General features: G+C 40.2%; 1 protein-coding gene across 2 annotated transcripts; it reads right to left on the bottom strand.

The window, feature by feature from the left end:
• Window positions 1-1,407: 1,407 nt before the first annotated feature.
• Esd (esterase D) lies at window positions 1,408-23,129 on the bottom strand. Of its 2 annotated transcripts, XM_027390141.2 has the most exons (11): window positions 23,025-23,122; window positions 20,547-20,595; window positions 20,210-20,322; window positions 18,701-18,775; window positions 14,974-15,062; window positions 12,252-12,350; window positions 11,361-11,485; window positions 8,634-8,753; window positions 7,254-7,352; window positions 5,981-6,148; window positions 1,408-1,629 (listed from the first exon to the last, which is right to left on the bottom strand). In XM_027390141.2, the coding sequence occupies exons 4-11, from the start codon at window positions 18,766-18,768 to the stop codon at window positions 1,549-1,551; spliced, it is 849 nt and encodes a 282-aa protein (XP_027245942.1). In that variant the 5' UTR covers window positions 18,769-18,775; window positions 20,210-20,322; window positions 20,547-20,595; window positions 23,025-23,122; the 3' UTR covers window positions 1,408-1,548. The 2 variants fall into 2 exon arrangements, with proteins under 2 accessions (XP_027245942.1, XP_027245940.1); XM_027390139.2 differs by lacking the exon at window positions 20,210-20,322 and having other exon boundaries at window positions 23,025-23,129.
• Between the last annotated feature and the right edge of the window lie 694 nt (window positions 23,130-23,823).

Below are 23,823 nucleotides of genomic sequence, written 5' to 3'. Positions count from 1 at the left end.
AGATACCATATCCTGGCCAAGAGCTGTACCTGGGAACTGCCCAGTTCCTCCTGGCTGAGCCAGAGATCTGGTAGCAAAGACTTCTAATCTTCCATCTGCTGCAGGAAATCAGCTACCAGATATCCCTCCTGGGAAAGCGTGGGTCTCAGGATGGTGTGGTGTAGGGAGTTTCATGTGGAGCTGATACTCCTTGACCATGGTGGCATGTATACAGCAGGGCAGCATGCCCAAACTGGCAACCTCGGTATCTTCACCCTGCACTCATGTTGGTTGAGTGCAACTGTGTAGCAAGGTTGCTTTTGTTTTGCTTTCTGCTGGTTCTTCAGGATCTATAACCTTTTACCTGCCATGGATACTGAAGAGAAGCCAGTTAGAAGTTCTAGTAAGCTACACACATTAGCTTAAGCATTACTATCACTAGATAAAGAAGAGGTGTAAGTGGGCATCTAGGAGATTACCCATCTTCATGGTCCTAGGAACCACCAGTGCCTTGAGTGCACAGGCTTTGAGATCCTTACTCTGATGTCCCCGAGCCAGCTGTTGTGAAATGGCTCAGCAGCAGCTTGACATGTCTATCGGTAAGTATTCAAGAGTGGTAAGAGGTAAGTCATTTAAAAGTGTAGTAGGAGATGCCATTACTGTAACAGAGGGTTCTTTAGAGCAGAAATGGGCCTGAAAATGATGTGGTCAAGGCTGGGCATGGTGGTCCATGCCTGTACTCCCAGCTCTGGGGAAACAGACAGTCTATCTCACTGGCCTAATTGGTGAGCCCGAGGCTAATGAGAGACCCTGTCTCACAAAACAAGGTAGACAGATACTAAGGAATGACTGAGGTTGCCCTTTAACCTCCACGTGTGCACACATGTACAGCCACACATGCATGCACACCCCACACGAAACATGTCCCCCTACACACACTTGGCTGAGATACTTCCCACCATGGCCCAATACAGCAGGACATCATGAATTCTTAACACCCAGGATGGTGATTCTTATTCTAGTGACCGAAAACAGAAGTCATAAAACCTAGAGCAGCCTGAGGGGATGAAGCCAGCACCAAGAGGAAGTTGGCTGCAGACAGCTGTGTGCTGGTGTTCATTTACTCAAGTCTCCTTGGGCCTACTTCCCTGTCTTCTTAATGATCAATTATCAAATGCCTTCTAAAAATCAAATGCTTGACAGGTGGGAGAGAAAAATGCACAGTGAGGAGAGACAGTGGCCTCAGATGCCTGTAGTCTGGAGGGGTGAGAAATTTGTGCCAAGTTCTCTTTAAATCCTCTGACATAAGAACTGTCTTCGAAGTCTTAAGACTTGAGGCTATTTAACAGGGATTTCCCAATTACTCAGAAACACTGTCCAGAATTAAATTCCTATGTGGATATGCCGGTAAAATAACTATCTCAATCAGAAAGTTTGATATCTTTATTCAGAAAAGTGATTCAACTGCAGAAGGATGATCTTTTGAGAGGAAATCCCAAGTCTCGTACTCAGCAATTCTGTGTATTTCACCATTTATAATCCTGATGAGATTCTTCTGTCTGGAGCTTTTCATGCATTCAGGTACTTTGCATGATGCCTGATGTGGTCAGTGATGAAGGTTGCAATGAAGTAGTAGCTATGATCATAACCCTACAAGAGCAAACAAGACAATGACCTGCCATTCAGAAACGCCAACATCAAATGTCTCTCTTACAAGTCACTCCAACTGTCCTGTCATTTAATTTGCTTGTACATGGTCCCAATATTTTATGTAAGGTTTAAGGTTCAATCAAAATCAAGGTTGTCATCCTTGTACCTTATTTAAAAAACAGCAAAATATGAAGGGACATCAAACATTCTGCATATCCTAGGAGGTGATAACACCTAGTTAAATATGCACAAGAGGCCTGTGGCCACATTGACAAGAAGCAGCAGAATCAGGTTGGAAACACAGATGAGAGAGACATGTTAACTCTTAGAAGCAGCATACTTTATAGGACAAAGGAAGTACAAACAACATGAAGAAAGAACACAAAAGTGCCTCAGGGCTGTAACATTGTTTAAGAAGTCAGCACAGGCATCACACAACAATGTTAAGAATCTACCTCTGGTATGGCCCAGTTGGTAAAGTGCTTGCTTTACAAGCATGAGGACCTGAACTCAATCCTTGCAACCATTGGGAAACAAGCAAGCAAGCCAGGTGTGTGGTGGCTGTGCTTACAATTCCAGTGTGAGGGAGGAGAATCTTGGAGCTACTGCTGGCCAGCCATAGCAGCTTACCTGGCTTCTAGGGCAGTGAGAGACTGTAGCTCTTTCATCTTTTTTAAAAAGGTGACAAGAGCCAGGCAGTGGTGGTACAGGCCTTTAATCCCAGCACTGGGGAGGCAGAGGCAGGCGAATCTCTATGAATTTGAGACCAGCCTGGTCTACAAGAGCTAGTTCCAGGACAGCCTCCAAAGCCACAGAGAAACCCTGTCTTAAAAAAAAAAAAAAAGGTGACAGAATCTGAGGCATGGCACCTGATGATCACCTTTGGCCTTTAGATGCACAAGCACACATGTGCACATGCACCCCCACAGAGAGAGGAAAAAAATTCCCCTTATCATGTTCTATCTTTATTTGAGGGGTAATTCATTAAATCCTACATCAAATGGGGCAAGCAGATGAGATAGAACTGAATCTATCCCAATGAAAACGACTGTTATGGGGGATGGAGACACAACCCTCTCTCCTCTTAGTACAAGATAAGTAGATCTGAAGGAAAAAGAACATTAAGATGGGACGAACTTCTAAGGGTGTTAAAAATACCAAATGCCTGGGGATCACCACCACCTCAATTACAATTTAAAGTAAGGTAGAATAAACTGAAAGTGACAGAAGTCTAAGAAATTATGTGTGTATATATGTATGTGCATGAACAGTCTTTGATGATGGGAAATGGGAACTTTTCTAAGCATGTAAGAGATAAAAACAACCCTGACAAAATATCATCAAGATTTCACTGGAGGAATAGGGAATGGCCTATGATTTTATGAGTCATTACATGCTCTCCTTTCTTGCAGAAATTTCTGGAAGGTCACCCTGAATTCAGCATGAATTAAGTTCCAATGTAGATGCATCCCAGTAACTTGAGGATAACCTGTCTTCAAGTGTGGGAGAGTATCCAAGAGGAAGGTGGTCATGACCAAGACCTTGCCTTGAGATTAATTCATTTCCACCCCTCAATGATTAGAGTTACGCCTGCTTCCTCCCATGAGGGATCAAGGAGTTTCAAAGTATCAACAAAAATTAAGAGAACACACTGAGCAACCGGAGTTCTGCAGAAAGTAGACAACTGGAACTAAGCATGCCATCCTTGACAGGGTTAGAGTTCTGGTTATCAATCTTCTTCAATGGACTACATTTTTTGATGAATTAGTCAGTTTGGTTTGTTAGGCAGCCTGTGCAATTACCTATATTTAGCAACACTTGAAGGGCCCTTTCTCCTCTACTCCAAACTTTAAATGGAAAATGGCTCAGTAGGAATGGCTGGCTCTGGGAATATAAACACATTCTTTTGGTCTCCGGTCAACTCTCAAAAGAGAGGCAGTGCTCCACCACACTATGGATATTTACATCAAAAGGCAGCGCTTTCTACACATTGTCCAGAACCAATTGGAAAGCTTGGCGTGGACCTTTCATTAATGAGGAAGACTCCTGAAAGACCTTCATTTGCTTACTGAACAGTCACAGAGTCTAGGAATGACCTTATACACAGACACAGATGGGCAGAGGCCAAAACAGCCCCTGACTCTTCAAAAAGGCCCTGAGACTTCAGCAGAGAGGCTAGCCTTCCCCTTTTCTCTTTTCCACAAAGGGAATATGCTGTTTCTGGATGTTTCCTCAGCATTAGGCCACTGAACTTTTCTCCTCATTTTGTAACTTCAGTAACTAAAACTAGGATACCTAAGGTCCTACTTTGCCAGAATTGGAGTCTAAACACACTGTCAAGAGTTCTACTGCATACCTCTTTTTTTTTCAACTTATTTAGATGCCACAAAGCCCCAGATTCAAAACTGTATCAAATAAATAAATAAATAAATAAATAAATAAATAAATATCCTCATGAACTAGTCCTTTCCTCTCAAGTCATCTTTTTTGACAACTAAGAGCATTTGACATGACAGATGTACAACGAAAGCAGTTAAAACATGCACCTGACTAAAGTAATTTCTGTCTTTCTTTTTATATAAAACTTGTTTTTCAGCTTAATTTTTCCTAACTCCTTTCACAAAGAGATAGTTATACTTAACAATTATGTGATTAAGAAAGTGATTAAACAATAACAAACCATAGCAAAAATCACACCAAAACAAACCAAAACAAACAAAAACCCACTACTCCTCAGACCTGAGAGAACCTAAGGTCAGGAAGCTGAGTAGGTGTCTGCAGGTGGCCTCTCAGTAGTCACCACTGAGCAGTGTCCACTCAGCTTATCCAGTTACAGCAAACCTAATGAATCTGCTTCAGGCTGTATAGTTACTCTTCCTGCCTTGCAAAAAGGAAAATGAAAAGATATGCCTTACTTCTAGATTGCGAGTGGTGATTTTTGTAAGCTCCTATGATTTTAGAAGAACTTACTATTCTGCCTCGACCCCTTCCAAGGGAGCCAAACTCATTTCTTCATTGCTTGGGATATAGACAGGCATTTTAGAAATTAATACACTGGTTTATGTTTTGTCCTAACAATGTCATCCATGTTCTAACTCTAGGCTGTTTTAACAAATTCCAGATATTTTCAGACTTTGCTAGGTCAAAAGTTTCATCTATAGAAAAATCAGAATTCCCTGGTCCAGCCTCAGGGGAAACATGCTAAGGTCATGCAGTTAAGGTCATCTAGACAAGATGGGAATTGGTGTTTCACTTATAGTAATTGATGTAGTTAAACATGTTAAAAAAACTTACAACCAAACTGGAATTGGGGTTTCTCAGGTTAGCTATTGAACTAAATGACAACTCTGATGGGAAATGTTCAAATAATCCTAAAAAATGCTATTACTTAAGGATGAAACACACACACACACACACACATGTACATATACATTTTTATATATTCCACATGATCAAACCAGTCTTATAAACATGGAATTACTAATTCTGTGTAAGCTAGACAGGCAACATGCTATGCCCCATTTCTCCTTGTGTTAGCTCTTATTCATTCCTTTGTGCTTAAAAATAGCACATTGCCTAGAAAAGCTAGAAAGAGGACAGGACAGAAACTGTGCCCATGATCTTGATTAACAGTCCTGGTTCCACCACACATTATGACCTCAGATAAGAAATTGACAACGATTTTCTAAGGGTGACATACCTATAAAAGGAAAGTGCATGCAAACAATCTCATTTGCCAGTAGGAAGACTGCAGATGAGTTAATGCCTTGAAAGCATGGTGTGAACTATAGTGGACCACACTGCACACTGGCTAGATTTATCTGAGCATTTATCATCATAGTTATACTTTCAGAGAAAGTCTGCAGGTCAACTGCCAATCACTCTTACAGCAGTAGGATTCCCTGCAGCACATTAGCAAGGTGAAGCAGGAAAAGCATTCGTTTGTAAGAGGCAATACTTAGTCTCCAAAGCCACGGGCTGTACATGAAGCCTAGCAAAGGGGGGTGGAGGTTCACATCCTAGAGTAACAGTGTTGTATCTGTAAGCAAAGACACACCCAACGATGTGGGAGACTAAGTACCACTCAAGCCTTAAACTGCTTGTTTTTACTGTCCGACAATGGGCAAAATTGCATTAATTTTTCACTGCCAAAATCTTTCTTATTTAAATCAAATTTGGCCTTGGGTATCACAAATTTCACTTCAGATACCTGAATGTAATTAAAAACTCTTATTGCCAGCATCATTCTATGTCAACTTCAATTATCCAAAATAAAAGCAAGAAAGTTGTATATAATCTTGCTTTATAAATTTCTGCTATTTAGATCAAACTAAGGTTTCCTAATACTTGCCTCTTGTAGCCTAAAAACAACAGGGATTTTCTTTTCTGTGCAGGCAGCTATGAAGTTATCAGGGAGTAACTGCCCATTTGAAAGAAACTCGTCATCTTTTCCTTGATCAATCAATATGTCAATCTGGGAACCAGAATAGGATGTCACGAGAGAGGTTGCATCGTAGGCCTGTAAAAAGAAGAAAACACTGAAAACTGAAGTGCCCACAATGATGTTTTCCAGAATATATTGAATTAGAACCACAATAATACTTAAAAGTATTTTAACTTTTAGTCATATATCCAATTTAAACGTTGTAGGGGAAGCTGTAGCCACGCCTTCTTAGGGGCTGGCTACAAGAGTACCTGAGGGCTTGTGAGGGCGTGGTCAGAGTGAGTAGGGGGACTGCGTTTTTGGTTTCCGTTTCGCTTTGCTTCTTGCTGTACAGACTACCACCGGCTGGCTGGTTCGCTCTGTAAGTAAGGCTTTTCCCTATTAAATACCCTTATATTTCTACCTGACTCCGTATTGGTAATTTCTTACTATAAAACGTTTGTAAAATTAATTTAGAGGTAATGGTAACTTAGAAATATAAAATCAATTACCAGCAGAGAAAGTAGCTTCAGGACCACGTCCATGATTCAGAACAACTAAAAAACCAAGGTTACTATTACATAGCTGTCCCTGAGCATCTGGGGATTCGCTGTGGAACCCTCCCAAGGATATCAACACCAGCAATGCTTCAGTAATATAAAATATCAGTGTTTGCATATAACCCCCACACACCCTCCCAAGTACTTGAAATTACCTCTAGATTACTCCTAGTACCTGCTACAGTGTCAAGGTGAGGTAGCAGAGAAAAAGACAATGAAAAAAGGTCTGAACATATTCACTACAAATGTGACTAAAATGAAAGGGTTTTTTGGTTTGATCTACAGATGTAGAACCCATGAGCGTGGAGGAGTAACTACAATAGTCAACATATATGATTATGTAATACATATGATTATGTAATACACACACACATTTTATTTATATATTGAACTTGAAAACTTAAGAATGAGTATAGAGGGGGCTGGAGAGATGGCTCAGAGGTTAAGAGCACTGATTGCTCTTCCAGAGGTCCTGAGTTCAATTCCCAGCAACCACATGGTGGCTCACAACCATCTGGAATGAGATTTGGCACCCTCTTCTATCCTACAGGGATACATGCTGGCAGAACACTGTACACATAATAAATAAATCTTAAAAAAAAAAAAAAGAATGAGTATAGAAGCAGTAGTCCATCACTTACCTTCCATTTACTTTGGTCTGGTCCCAAATATCCACTAAAAGCTTTTTTGCCCCAAGGACAAAGCACTGGGTTGCAAATTGGAGCAAATGCTGACACGGACTTCAAAGACAAAGGAAATTTAAAAATAAGTTATATGTTGCTAAATCAAATGCAAATACTTGCAACTTGCAACTCCGACTTAACACAAAAGCCCTACAACTGTGGCCTCTGCATACTATAGCTTTGTAAACTCACAAACTGAAGTGCTTAATGTAAAGCATACCTTGGAAGCCAATTTAGGTACAAACAAGTTTGTGTTCAGAGTTTCTACTCTTTATTCCCACTGAAAATTAATCTGTAGTGATCTAAACACTGATGTCTCCCTTAGTGAAACTGGTTAAATGAGGCTTTTCTCTTAAGCATATCACAGACACAGCTCTCTGTTCTGACAGTACGGATTCTTGGACGGGCAACAGTACATCTCTCAGCTCTAGAGTTCTCATGTGTATAGTTCACAACAACTACTCATATTTTTAAAAGACAAAAAAACTTAAGTTCATAAAGAATTTAAGCTCACTTTCTACCTTAGACAATAAATTCATGGGCTCACTGTACAAAAATTGGAAAACTAAACCCTTATGTTCTAGTGTTGTGTTATGAAACTGCTATGAGTGACATTTGCGTATGGCAGTAGCATGCCTGAAATGACTGCAGTCTTTCCAAAGGAAAGGAAACAGATGAACGCGTTCTCAAGATGCCAAACACCTGTGTTTGAAAACGTGCATCCTGCTTTTAAGCACTCTTCATTTCAGTTGCTGAATTTAGTATTTCAGTTCTGGGTTTTCAATCTTGTCTCATTAAAAGAAAAGAATCTACAAAGCCTTAAATAAAGCAGGGTGGGAGATGGGAGGTTGGAGCCTGGGGGATGCTGAGAGATGTTTTTCAGCCAAGTTGCATTTCAGCCCTTATTCAGAGCATTAAGAACATAAAATTCTAAAATATGAATGTTCTTCATGGTAGGCAATCAAATTCAGCATTACAATGATGTTTCTCATGTTATATACTTGAGAATATATACAGACAGTGTCAAATAATATTCAAGACTAACAATCCTGAGGAAAATGTGTTCAAAAGTAAAGTCTGGAAAAGAGTGATGAGAATATGCACTGTATTTTCTAGTTCTTCTCTCAGGGCAGTGAGAACCATTCTGATGGAATTCCTATGCTAATAATCATACAGCATGTATCATGTGATCAAGTTAATGCCTTCAGCCTGCTTCCTGAAACCCCAATCCAAGAAATATTTAATTCCTGACTCTAAGGCTGTTTTAAAATGTCCAACTTTGAAAGTTCCCACTATTCTCCAGCAGTGTTTTATCAGTGAAGCTTACTGATATCTTACTTTGTATTTTCCAGGATTTTTCAAAGCACAAATCAGAGCTCCGTGGCCTCCCATGGAGTGACCAAAAATAGACATCCTCTGTGGGTCCACTGGGAAATTGGCATTTATAAGTTGTGGAAGCTATAAAGAATTAATAATATGATAAAGATCTCAGAGGAAATGTTAGACTTCCAAAGTTATATATAGTGGCGCAATCAATACTTCAAAAGCACAATCATACAGTGGCTTGAACTGGTGAGATTAAAAGAAAAAAACCTTCAGGTAGACAATGGTTACTAATACATCACTGAAAAATATGTTTTATAAAACCAATGGATAAAGTTAAGCAGATGACACAGAAGAATGTTTGAAATATCCTAAATCCTGCCCCCATATTTATTTAGTGTGTGTCCCCACACGTGTGCACTGTGCCCCCTTATGGAGTTAACAGGACCACCTGTGGTAGCCCAGCTCTCTCCTTCCAGGTATAGAACTCAGTCTTCAGCTTGATAGCAAATGATGTTAATGTTATACAGAACAAGTGCTTTATGGAGGAAAATTATGCAATAAGGTAACAGTAATATTTGTTATGGTGAAAAGCGTTTTCAAAATCTAAATGTCTTACATTAAGAAAAAGTATAAAGCACATGGAAGATTATTAAGTTACTAAAATTGGAATAATACTGAAAAATACTTCTAAAATACAGCTAACTTAAATAGGATGAAGTTTTATATAATATGATCTGGAAGTACATGGAGACTGGAAGTACACACAGCCAAAGGCAGCCAGAGCATTAAGACAAATGCTTCCAAGTGAAAAGGTCAATAGCCAGAGTGTGACATCCATCATATTCGGAATACTGAGTGGCTCAGAACAACTTTCCGTGCAGAGAGTTGCTGGCTTGCAAAGGTTCTCAACCTGTAGACTGCCACCCCCTTGTAGGGGGTATCAAAGGGCCTTTTCACAGGGGTCACCTAAGACCATTGAAAAACACAGATATTTACATTATAACAGTAGCAAAATTACAGTTATGAAGTAGCAATGAAAATAATTTTATGGTTGGGGTCACCACAGCATGAGGAACTATACTAAATGGGTCTCACTCAGCATTAGGAAGGTTGAGAACCTAGAGACAACAAACTCAACCCAAAATGTATTTGTTTGAATTCTACTGGGACACTGAATACTCACAAATCTAGTTTTACAGGTTGGAACTGAATATGCAGATTGTACCTCTCCCACTACTATAGTAAGTCAGTCACATGAAATATTACAGGTAGGGAGGGAACTCAAAACCCATCCTACCAAGAAAGAATTACTGACCCATGCTACATTTAAAAAAGACTATTTGACTTTATATTTACATTTTAAACATCTCTCTTGCTCATAAATACTCCTAAATTCCTAAGAGGGTAAAGGCACTTGCCTCTAAGCCTGACAAACTTAGCCTTACAACCTGACAATCTAAGTCTGAATCCTGGGACCCCCGCAGTAGTGAATACATCACAGAGATACTTTCATATCAATGTTTATTGCACAATACCTACATTATGGAATCAAACGAGGTGTCCATCAACAGAAAAATGGGTAACAAAAATGTGGTGCGTATATACAGAATTGTATTCAGTCATGAAGAATGAAATTATGTCACTTGCTAGAAAATGGATGTAACTGGAGATTAACATGTCAAGAAAATTAAGTTGAACAAATCACGTTTTCTCTCATTTGTGGATCCAAGATTCTATATAGATACATAGAATCATGTATGTGTATATGACATGAAAGTAGCAAGCAGGGTGTCCAAATGCAACACTGTCATCTACAGAGTTCATACTTAAGAATGGCACAACCAAGAAAAAAACAGACACAGACATACACATAGTTTAAGGACATTTGCTGTTTTGTTTGTTGAGCTCTATCCATAGCTTCCCTAGGATGCATGTGGCCATATGCTGCAGGTTGGCATGTCTGATAGAGGAAAAACTAGCAGTAAGGGAACAGAGAAGGAAGGAGTTGTGTGAGGGTGTTGCTTGTATGAAAATGTTGAAACCTAGTGCAATGTTCAATGAACAAATGCTAACAGAAAAAAATAAAAAAACACGCCAACAAAATCAATATAAAAAAGTAAATAAAAAATTTAAAGTTCAGAATATAGAAACACATAATTGCCATCTAGGGTGTAAAAATTATGGGTGACTGAGTGCTGGGGTGTGCCTCAGTGGTAAAGTTCTTGTCTAGTACACATGGGATCCTGAGTTTGACCCCAACACCAAAACCAGCCAACAACTCACCCAAAACTATCTATACATGGCCAAGATTTCCATTGTGTCTGAGTTTTTATGATCTATGTGACACAATCCAGGAAAGTGCAGGCACTACCTATCAACATCATTAAAAGAAGCCATGTTTCGCCACTTGCCCTTTCTAAGTCAACCCTTGCTCACTACACAAGACACTTAACTGAACCAGCTCCAAAACACGAAGGGCGACTTCATGTGCTGTTTTCTGAGGTAACCTGGACAGTGTGCATGGACTTGAATATAATTATAAAAATCCTTGAATCTACACTTACAGTTAACTTAAACTGCAGCAACTATAATATTAATAGACCTTGGAATTTTCTCTAAATTAAAATTGGTTTTCCTGTGCCATTCCTATATTAATATTCTCAAGTTTGGAAGGGCTTTGTATCTAAAACCAAACTCTCTGTGGTCATCAGTTAATAATGACAAGAAAAATGAAATTACCTCCTCAGTTACGTAAGAATACATTCTGTAATTAGTTTTCCAGGGATCTTCAGTGGCATTCACGTAAAACCCAGCACCAGTGCCAAAGTCCCAGCTGTCATCTTCTCCTTTAATATTGCAGCCACCTAGCAAGGAAAAGTTTATACTTTTACCCACTCTAGAGTAACTCCCCATGTTTAGTAACATTTTTAGTAATGTATAGTGGCACCTACCTATAATCTCAGCACTTGGGAGCTGAGATACGGGACTTACTCATCAGTCAGCCTGCCAGCCTAGGCTACTTACTAAGATAATGATTGCCACCACACACTATTACCTGAACATGTGTGTCCACACACAATGAAGCTTTCAAGAAACATTGTAAACTCTCTTCCACTTTTTCAGATACATAATTGGATTCAACTTTCTGGGTCCTTTTCTCTTGAATGGTACATGCTCCTTGTTCTGGCCAATGAGGTGAGAGGGAATGATGTTCCAACCAGAGAACCCAGGGGGCCAGGTAAGCTACACTAGCTTGAACGTCCTCTACACATTCTGAAAACATGCATCTTTATTCTGTTACAAGAGGCTCCTAGGCTCTTTACTTTCCAGGGCTGTGTTGTGATACTTTTTTTCCCTGATGAGCCTCCTGGACTATCTATGACCTTGAGGAGACAGTCAATGTTAAAGTCACTATCTTGAGCTGAAAATGTCTCCTAATGTTCTTGGAATTATTTCAACCTTTTCCCTCAATCTACTCCCAGTATGGTACTTTAGAGTGATGATGTCACTTGAATGACCAAAGGATAATGACAGCAAAACCTGAGAGGAATTGTATGATGGGTATTATTCTACTTACATCTTAGACTAAGATTTAAACGTTGCTGAAGCATTTTGAACAGGAACACTTACGGGGGCTGGTATCTGGAGCAATGACGACAAGGCCATGTTCTGAGGCAGCTTGCTGAAAGCCAGACTTGGATATGAAATTCTGTTCTGTGCAAGTTAAACCTGAAGATGAAAAAGGTTGATATGTCAAGCTACACTGTGAATATTCCACAAGCTTTAATGTTTTATTATATAGAAAATCAGCTAGCTTAGTATTATGAGGTACCTAAGACTGATGTGAGAGTGGCCAAAAGTAAATTAGCAATGATGCTTGAGCTGAACCTAACACGGCAGCCCTTTTCCAAAGGTCACTGCTAAGTATCTGAATATTAGCAAAAATGAAGCTTATTGAAATGCATACAAATTAACTGTAAAACGTTTATAGTTATTAGCCCACAAGAGAATAGAGACTAAGCCTACTCAGAAACAGTATTAAATTAATAAGACACAAAGTACAAGTAACATTAAAGTTGATAATTGAATGCTCTTGAGACCTAATGTTTCGCTTTAGAAAAGATTCTTAACTGTGCCTTAACTCTTTCATTTAAAAACTAGTGACAGATCTGACTGCCTCTTCCTCAAAGGAAGATTGTATACAACTCCATATGTAATGCCCTTGAATGGTACCTTGGACACAGTAAGGATTCAGGCAACATCCTGTCGTTTGACGTAACAAACAGGAACTGTATTTACACCCACAAAGCTCAGACTTTATATGCACTGTTAAGATTTCAATTCTCATCTGGGTTAACAGTCTCGAAGCAAAGAATTAGACTTTATATAGCTTACTACAAGTGAACAGCAGATAAAGGACTGGTCTATACTGACTCAGAAAACTATATGTGACCTTGGACAGTAATTAGCTTCTCTAAGCCTGTCTTCCATGAGTAACATGATTTCTAAGATATCTTTAGTTGTACAATAGCATGTTTTCTAATCAACTATCCAATTTTATTGCTGTTGCTGTTGGTGTGTCTAATACACTTTTAAGGAAATCAAAATTTGTCTTGGTTTTGAATGAGAATGTTCCCCCAAAGGTTTAAACATTTGAACATTTAGTCTCCAAGTGATGGAGGACCTCCATAAGGGCATGGAGGTCCTTGTGCTAACAGATAAGCATTAGGGGAAACAAGTTAAACACACAAGGTTGTCTCTTCAAAGGGAGGGATGTATAACCTGTTTTCTACCCAGAAGGCTGGGAGCAGATGTGGTTAATAGCCTGTTGACCTTTTCACTATCTATGTGGCTGAGACCACACCAGATCCTACCCCAGATATGAGCTTGATTTTCTCAGTTAATCTATAGAACCTATCTTTATGAAGATGTCACATATACTTTACAAAGAGTTTCAATGTAGTCATGTATTAACTTTTATTGGATATACAGGATAGAGTAAATTATCACCAGGAGTTTTTCACCAAATTGTGTATGGTTAAACATGCCTAAAACAAACTACTTGTGGTCAGACTTTCGAAGTTAAAGCCAATACCCGCTACTGAGTTGTGCTGAACTCAATTTCCTTCTTGCTTCCCCTGGATCCACACTCTGCTGGCTGTGGTGTTTGCAGAGATTCCCCCACATTCATGGAGGTTTAAGAGCTACTTACTAGAGGAAGCATATCATTGGAGATGGGCTTTGAGAGCATATAGATTGGCCCTACTTCCTTCCAGTTTGATTTCTCTGCTTATTGCCTTCAGTGGAGGTTGCCAAATCTCAGCTTCCTGCTTCTGCCACCATACCACACTGCTTACTGCCATGCTCCCCTCCATGACGGACTCCTAACCTCTGAACGGTGGGCCTAAATAAACTCTTCTTTATGAGTTGCTTCTGGTCATGCTGTTTTATCACAGCAACAGAAAGTGACGCTGCCATTAGGGGATTCTCTTTGATGGATACCTGGGGTAGGATTTGTTAACATAAGAACTACTTTTGTGGAAATAAGATACCATCTGTGACAATTGGGTTGCTCTAACTCTCCTTACATTTGCTTCTAATAAAGATGTGATCATATTTGATGAAGAGAAGTAAACACAGAGACTCAGAACCACTCCAGTGCATCTTAATTCTCATCACCTGTTCTATGGTCTGATTAGGAATACTACCCATGGGTTAAGAAGCACTGTGTTCTTTGGACTCCTTAAACTGCTGCAGCAAAGCTTTGTGGAGTTCAGTGTTCAGAGCACATCTAGGAAGTTTCTTGTCTGTGGTTTCTAAAGCGTGCATCCTTGTGTTCAGATTCTATCTTATACTGTTCTGTTTAACTGCTAGAGTCTTTGCAAACTCCAGAAATGCTTGGGCAGGTACAAATTATGTATGTTTCCCAAGCCTTATCACTGAGCACTGAACTTTACATTCTCAGATGTTACTTGGTCTAATTGGAAAAGGAAATAGAATTACAATTCTCTAAGTCTGAAATTATTCTCAAGATAAAGTTACAAAATGGAGTATGACAGCCTTTAAAAATTTAAAAAACATGCATTTTATTACTTTTTAACTATGTGTGTGAATCCAGAAGGTGGTGTCAGATCCCCTGGATCTGTAGTTATAGGAAGCTGCCAGCTGCTTGATACGGGTTGTAAAAACCAAACTCAGGTCCTCTACTAGAGCAGTACGTGCTCTTAACCACTGAGCCATCTCTCCAGCCCCATCCGAAGATTTTTATAAGTGACTCAAGAAGTAGATAAATAGGTCAAAATAAAAAGGCAAGACAAATTTCCTTTATGAATTTCCAAAGTAAAATACTTACCAGACAGCCAGTAGAGTGCAGGACACTTTCCACTCTCTGCTTGTGGTGGTAGGTAGACAGCAAATCTCATTTTACATTTCAGCTCAACACTGCAATTTTAACAAGCATAAAGAAGAATTAACGTTCTTCATTAATCAGGGCAGAAACTAATTTGTCAATTTAGAAAAGGAAGAACAAACAGTAAAGAATTTTTAAAATGTGTTTTAATATGCAAAGTAAGTACCAACATTCAATAGATATACTTTACTCCTTACAAAAAGCATGAAGCCAGATTCGTATACTGATCTATTGCCCAACCTGTGCCTATGCTTTAAGGCTGAATAAATTTCAAAAAAAAAAAAAATAAATGTAATTCTCAATGTAGCACTTCTATTAAAAAGTCTATTTCTAATGATGTGACATAGCAAAGGGACTTCTATAAGAAATGAATTCCAGTTCGTGTCATCCTTGTAGATCTCTGGAAATCTCCCTAGTGCCAGATCTCTCCTCGGACCTACAATGGCTCCCTCGGATATGGTATCTCTCATCCTGCTCTCCTCTATTCTTCCCCCAACTCAACATTTCTGCTCCTCCATTTCCTCCTCTCCCCTCCTCTTCTCCTCCTCTCATTCTGGCAGCTCCCTGTCCCCTACTCTCATGCTCCCAATAAGCTCAGGCGATCCTGCCCCTTCCCATTCTCAGGGGTCCATGCATTTTTCCTTTAGAGTCCTTCTAGGCAATGGTGGAGAGGGTAGCCTAAATGCCCTTCTCCTATGATGAGACTGATGACTACTTTTTATGCCATCCTAGAGCCCTCATCCAGTGGCTGATGGAAGCAGAGGCAGACACCCACAGATATACACTAAACTGAACTCTGGAAACTAGTTGCAGAGAGGGAGGAATGAAGATCAAAGGGGTTGGTACCAGGCTGGTGAAACCCACAGAAACAGCTGGCCTGAACAAGGGGAGCACATCGACCCCAGACTGCTGTCTGGGAGGCCAGCACAGGACTGATCCAGACCCCTGAACATGGATGTCAATGAGGAGGCCTCTGCACTCTAGGGGGCCCCTGGTAGTGGATTAGTATTTTTCCCTGGTGTAAGAAGGGACTTTGAGAGCCCATCCCACGAAGGGACACATGGGGGAGGGCCTAGGCCTGGCCCAGGATGATGTGGTGGACTCTGGGGAGCCCCCAATGAGGGCCCTACCCAGCCTGGGAAGTGGAGGGTGGTTGGGGTGGGGGGCAGATGGGAGGTTGGGGGGGAGGGAATTGACATGTGAAGTAAGCTTGTTCCTAATTTGAACTAATAAAAAAATTACAAAAAAAAAAAAAAGAAATGAATTCCAAAACTATGACTCTTCAGTTCTACATTTGCTGCTGGGCACTAAGATGTACCATGCCCTTAACTTCCTCTTTTATTAGAGCTACTTTGACTGCAACTAGCTAACTTTGCTTCCTGATCCCTTGTCTTCGGCTCTCACTCTAGTCCCTCATGAGAAGCATGCTACCCAGCTGTTTCCAAAAAAGCGCACACAGAAAACACAAGAAAACTGTCTTCATTCTCCACATACATGATGTGTGGCCAGGTTAGACTCGTCCTTCAGAATTCAAGGCACCACCATCATCTATTTGACTCTGGTGTAGCTCATGGACTAACCTGTATCTTCAAAAAATGTCAATCCATTTTGTCCTTTAAATGTTGAGAATTTTCTTTGTGTCCAGTGCTCTGATACTTCACAGCACTGTGGTGTTTCTTCCATTGTGCTGGATAGCCTTTTCAATCTGACAATTCAAACCATTCAGTTAAAGAATTCTAGGATTCTCCCTCATGGTAAGTTGGTAAGTTAGTACATACTGTGTGTGGGTGTTCACACCATGGTACCTGTGTAGTGGTTAGGATAGCTTGTCAGAGTCAATTCTCTCCTTCCACCATATGGGTTATGGGGTGTGGTGGGTTTGACTAAAAATGTGCCTCAATGACTCATATATTTGAATGCTTAGTCATGAGGGAATGGCACTATTTGAAAGGATTAAGTGGTGGGCCCTTGTCCAGAAAGTTTCACTGGGGGTGGGCTTTTGAAGTTCAAAAGCCCATGCCAGTCCAGTCTCTTTCTCTTTCTTTGGATCAGAATCTAGCTCTCAACGACTTCTCCAGCACCATGACTGCCTCCTGCCATGTTCTCCGAAATGATGGTAATGGACTAAACCTTTCAAACTGTAAGCATGTCCCCAGTTAAATGCTTTCTTTATAAGAGTTGCCTTGGTCATAGTGTCTCTTCACAGCAACAAAACAGAGACTAAGACATGACGATCAAAGAACTCAGGTTGTCAGGCTTGATGGCAAGAGCCTTTACCTACTGAGCCATCTTGCCAGCCCTAGAAGTGTTTCTTTATTCTTTGCATGAACACAATTTTATTTTTTCAAGCACTTTAATACTGCTGTTGGGTTTCTTTGGCTGGTTTTCTAATTTTCTTACTTACTACTTTTGCCTTATTCTACTTTCTAAAAAATTCAATTGAGCTTTATTATCTCTGCTATTAAATTTTGATTTCTGGGTATTTTGTCCTTAGGTGTTTTTAATAGCACTGTCCACTAGGGTTTGAGCCAGTAATTTTCCTATGCTTGTGACACTTGAAGCTTGTGTTCTGCAGTCTACTCACCCAGTGCCTTTTCCTTTTTAACTCCCTGAGCATGCATCTTTCAAATTGGAGACTTTATTCAAATACCTAGAGATCTTTAGTCATCTACTACTATTCGACAGTGAAACACTAGATATATGGCTTAAAACACCATGCCCGGTGCGTCTGTTGATCACTATCTCATTGCTGAATGGGGTCTATCGAGACAATTTTAGTAAAAGGTCTCCATCACAACATCTCTTCTTCTGGAGTAATCCAATTCCCAAGATGAAACCCTCGAATTTTAGAAGCCACCAGGAAAAGTTCAGTGTGCCAATTCTTCGTGTATCTACTTGCATGGTTTTATCCTTCACCAACTGTGTCTGGAATTCCCTACTACAAAATGTCTACCTTCCCTGGATAATAAGCCTTCAATCTTTGGCCAAAGCTGGGAAAGCAGCAATCAGACTATATATAATGTTGAGACAATCTGAGAGCTCTCTGATTTTTAAAATAAACTTTCAACTCATCATCCCATCCCTCGTCTCCATTTTTATCTTTCCAGTATTGTCAGTACTTCTTAGGAATGTATATAAATCACATCAATTCTCAGTCTAGAATTTAGTTTTCTAGGCTTTGCTAAGTTAGGTAGTATGTAACTGTCTGCATTTATGCATCTAAAATATTGTTCTTAGCTCCTGTCCTTTGATTCTTTGTCTCTGAGCATGTGTGTGTTGTATGTGTTTAATGCATTTACCTAAGACATATTAGTCAGATTTCAGAAGGTGATAGAGGCAAATATGTCTGTTTAAGCTGCCAATTTAATGAAGTCTAGATTTCTTTGTTACATTAGAAGACCCACAGGGAAGATGTTCTCTGAATTCTTAATAGCCACACAGATGGTGTTCCAGAAAATTTTAGAAGACCATCAAGCCAAAACTTGAAGATAGTCTGCCTTTATCTCATAGCACCTAAGCCAGAAACAACTAAGTGTGGTAAAATTTTCATATACGTGGTAGGAGTGGGGCAGAGAAAGCAGGTTTATAAGTGGAAGTTTCATTTACAACTATGACAAAACACATAATAAAACTGAATGAGAGGTATCTATAACTGTATCTTAATGCTTACCTGTCATGTTCAAAAACTTTCTGGAGCCCCCCGAAGCACCTATTGCTGGAAATCTGCTTCAAAGCCATTCTTCTCCTGTGGGCGAAGATGAATCCCATTCATTCTAAAGGCATTTTAATTCCTGAAAACTTTGAAACAAAACTGTTCTCCAATAAATTATCTAAACACAACTTGTTTCCAGAAAATGTCAGTACCTGGTATATCATCATTGAGGTTTGTTGTCATTACTGTCCTGAGCTGCCTTACATTCTTTCTAGACAGATCTTAGATTATTGACTAATTTGAAAATTACTGAACACTTTCAGCATCATAAGCATTTTTTTATATGCTAAGGCACTCTTTTTATGTACATCAGTTATTTACCTTATGAGTTTTTGCAAGAAAGTGACAAGATATTTTTGTTTGATGAACATTTCTCCTTTCAAACAAATTAATAAGCAAATGTAAGCTGTTAGCTATGAACTAAGGGAATAACTTGTTGTCAGGAAATTTTGAAGAATGGCAATTAATTCCTTTTCTCTGCAATCAATCTGTTTGGCTTTCATATGAAGATAAATTTAAACATAAATAAATATATTACCTTTCAACAGAAAATGTATGGAAAGAATTTGGAAAATCGTCTTTATCATAAACACCTATTTCACAGAGAAGAATCAACTGATTCTGTTGTGCACCTCTCATGGAAAGATTTCCTTCCCATCCCTAGAAGCACTATATTCAGATATACAATGATGGGTCTTACACACAGCACCTTCAGACACCAGAAGCAGGTATTACCACTCTGGTGGTCTTCTTAGTGATGTAACTGGGTGCTATTCCAGGTACTCTTAGATGTGTAACACCAACTTAAAAAGTGAATTTTGGAAATGTCTTTGCACAATCTAAATGAGAGTAATTCCAACCCTATCTTTAAGTCTAGATATTTGGCTGTACATTGGAGAATTGTGATTTGAACTTTGGTGGGAGACATCAGGGATGCTACTTTTAGTGGTTTTGTGGTCCTGCTGCCTAGAGGATCATGGAGCTTTCTGTCTTCTTTTCTCTTCTTAAAAAAAAAAAAAAAAAAAAAAAGATATTCCAGATGAACCATAGGATTAGGGTACTTATACATAAAAGAGAGCACCCTTTGTTCATAGAAAGCTTGGTTTTTAACTTACAAAATATGAACTCTTAAATGACAAAGTATTCCATAACATGCAATTTATTCTATATAAATTTGAGTTATTCTCACTCATTTCCTAAAACATTAACATTGCAGAGGCAGACAGTATATATATATTATATACATATGAATGAGTCCAAGGAATACAATTTATTTGTTAAAGTATTCTACAATAAAATCTTATTTCCTTAAGCCTAGCAGAAACTACATCTGCTTCCCTAAAACATGGCACACTGAGCACATATCTGGTATCTTAGAAGCACCTAATAATTATTGTGAATTGTAGAACTGATGAATATTTTTTTGAACTTCTTGATTTTTTTGTATCATTTAAAACTGTTACTCACCTATCTGAATAAGCCACAAGTATCCTATTTCCTCTGTTTTTAGACTGGCTGAATTCTAAATCAGAACCTTTTCCTTGGCCAGAAGAAACATGGTTAAAATCTTTTGTAAAAATCTTGGTAGAATGCCGAGAGAGAGAGAGAGAGAGAGAGAGAGAGAGAGAGAACTTAAAAATTTCTCCTATTGTTTTATAAGTTCAATTTTAAATCAAATAAACAAGTGATTATATATTAGGTGATTATATTTTTAATAAAACTTTTTATGTAAAAAATAAGAACTGCTTTAAACTATATTATTATCATTTTTAACCGAGTCACAAATAATGAAACTTAAATTTACCTGTTTAGTTGCTACTTGTTCTTTCTGTCTGCACCAAAGGGCAGTGGATCTAAAAAGAAATGGTATGTAATCAGGACATATTTTACCATAGCACAGGCTACTCAGAGGGTATACACACTGATGTGTTATCAACAGAGACACTTTTGAGGGAGGTGATTGTTGACCTGGGAAATATAGCTGATGGGTTAACTACCTCAACCCCCTAATCTACCTTAATACATATTCAGTCAGCACACAAAGGGTTTAGTCAAGGACATATGGCATACATGACCGTGATCCTGTAAGTAGAGCTGAAAATGCCTATCAGCCAGCACACATATGGCTGTAGAGGGAAGACAACACTCAGTAAGAGAGTTAACAGAACCATTTTCGAAGTACAGTAAAATCTTTAAATTTTTAAAGACATGAGACCAAACACCAACAGGTTTTTCTTAAGAAAGAGAAAAGATGATGGTGATCAGTCACTTATCAAATTTAGGACTAAAAGGGAAAGTAAGCAAGCCACGCTTTCCTCTCCACCTCCTAAAAACAGAGCCTCATGCAGGCACTACTCAATGAAGGCTTTGCTACCATGGGAGAGGCCAGATCCATGTGTGTGTACTGCCCTAAAGATCTTCCAGTGGGTTGAAATGTGGAGGAAGAAGACAGTAATATTGATGGAACCGATCCCATGCAATCAACCCTGCCTATTGTGTGACTATGTCTTAGTTTTTATAAAAAGTTCGTAAAAATTAACAGAAAAAGCTGATAAGGTAAAAATGTAGCATAGTTTGCATAATTGTACAATGTTAAATAGTTCTAAGTTTATAAAGAAGTTAAAGGATGCTAAGGTTGAGTTATTATTGAACAGGATATTTTAAAATATATTTAGTGTAGGCGTTTGCAAAATCTATAAACATATCCTAAGGTTTCAGGGTCACTTATATTCATTCACTGACTCACACCAGCAACTCCTGACTTGTAAACTACACTTCTTTTGTTATGTGTAGATATACAATTAGTTACCATTGTGTTCAAATTGCTTATCATATTCTATACATTGTGCATGTTCAAAGTCAAAGTACTGTCTAGGCTTGCACAGGCTCATTCTGTGATGCTCACACACGAATGAACCCTCTTAAGAATACAAATCTCAGGACCTAACCTAGTTGTTAAGCAATGTATGACTGTGTCTATTTGCCACAAGGCTTAGGGCTTGGTCAAAAAACTTTGACAATGAACATACACTTTTGCTGCTTCACAATGAGTAGACACTTTTTAGTGCTTTAGGGGCCAGGGCACAAACTCATAGTACTGACTATCATTTCTTTACTCAAAAGCTCTATTTCACACACGTACCCTTCCCCCACGTGCCCTGAGCTCCTTTCCTGTCTCTCTTCACATACTTTACCCGGAACTCACATTCCCTAAATTTCAACTACAGTTTCTGGGTTGAAAAATCCTTTTTATGTGCAAAACTTTAAGCATTAGTTCAAGAATTGCTAGGTCATTCTATCACTAGCTAATAAAACTCAACACACTTAAAATTAAACTTAGGTCATTCACCTTTAAGCCAACTTTCTTTTTCATTGCCTTCTGTTTTCAGACCTTTGCCTGCACAGCCTAACTTACATCTGAAACTTCTCAACGTTTAACTTTAAAATTTTCCACTATCAAGTCGGACTTGGTTGTGCACGCCTTTAACCCAGCAGTCTGGAGGCAGAGTCAGGTGGATCCCTGTGTTGGAGGCCAGCATTGTCTACAAAGTGAGTTCCAGGACAGGCAAATAAAAGTAATATATAAATCCCACTATCATCACGGCAATTATATAAGCTACTAGATAATTAAAAACTTAGTTTACTTTTTTACTAGTATGTCCCCCTACAAATACCGTTATAGAAGCCTGGGTTTTCATTCCCTTGATTTCCCAATGGACGCCTTTAACTAGCTCATCTTTAGGCCTAACATGGCCTACATAAAAGTGGTAGTAAATTTTATCAATTTTCAAAAACAGTTAAATGCCATCTTTCTGATAACCAACCAGAAACGACCCATAGAGGACAGCATACACCTGTCAGAACTGGGCTCCAGCCCCGGGGTGCAAGGCCTCCCGCGCGCTCCTGATGGTGCCTAGGGTTGAAGGGTCGCCCGGGCCCCAGTGGCGTTGCCAGCGGCCCAGGCGGGGTTCGGGGGTAGAATGCTTTCCCGGCAGCTCCGCACTGGAATGCTCTGCAACATGCAGCACCAGCGGGCACTCCACCAACCCGAGCTTCCCAGCAAGCCTGGCGCCCCGGGTCACACATTGTTTCCAGCTCCCCGAAGTTAATGCGATTAGCAGGCCGGGCGGGACAAGGCCAGCCCTGCCCCGGCGCAGGGATCGTCCCCGCCCTCGCGCCGCCGCGGCCGCCATCACCGGCACACGTCTATGCGTCTGCGGGACAGCTGCCCCAGACCCAGGCGGTGGAGGAAGCCTGGGGCTCGCCGTTTACTCCATCTTACCTCGGTGAGAGACAGCTCCGGGGCAGACGGAACTCCAGACAAGAAGGGTGGAGCCTTTAACATGCCCGCCTCGAGACCCGCCCCTCTGGCCCCCGCCCACGCGAGATGGCCCGCCCCACCCTCCCCTGAGACACGCCCCTCCAGGGGCGTGCCCCACGCTGAGTCTCCGCCCCAGACACGCCTCCTCCCTTGGCTGCTCTCTCCCTGGGCCCCTCTTACGGCCCCGCCCCCAAGGCCCCTCCCCTTACCCCCTGCAGCCCGCCCTCCGGGGCTGCTCCCATTCTGAGGCCCGCCCCCAGGGCGAGCGCTGCTGCTGTGGCCCGGCTCTAAGGACACAGCCTGCCCTCTCCGGGCCCTGCCCCTCCTCTAAGAGGCCATTCCCGACGGCCTTTTCGCGGGCTTATCTTTTTCACTGTGTCTGTCAGGGTTAGCCAAAGTGTGTTTGTTGTGACATTGGACCTCTAGACCCAGTCTGCATGGCGCTTCTGATGCTTCCAGAAGGCAACAAGGAAATGAGGCTCTAGAACACCAGAGGGCCTACCCCAGATAACTTGTAGAAAGGGCTTATGTGTAACACTTCAGTTGTTTGACAACCTGGGCGAAATTTCAAATCTCACCTCTGCCCCAAGTCTTCAGTGCACCTGCTTGAGTTGGAGTTTCTACAGGGTGACACACAGTAACTCTATCAATGTCCAGTTTTCTTCCCTCAAAAAAAGTTGAACTGTTTAAGAGTTTCTGGTTAATCATTTACAGCACATTTCTACTTCATCCAATTTAGCCAGCAAGTGTACTTTGCTCA

Source organism: Cricetulus griseus (genome assembly GCF_003668045.3).
Source record: "Cricetulus griseus strain 17A/GY chromosome 1 unlocalized genomic scaffold, alternate assembly CriGri-PICRH-1.0 chr1_1, whole genome shotgun sequence".
NCBI lineage: Eukaryota > Metazoa > Chordata > Mammalia > Rodentia > Cricetidae > Cricetulus > Cricetulus griseus.
This window is presented reverse-complemented; position numbering and strand designations above follow the sequence as displayed.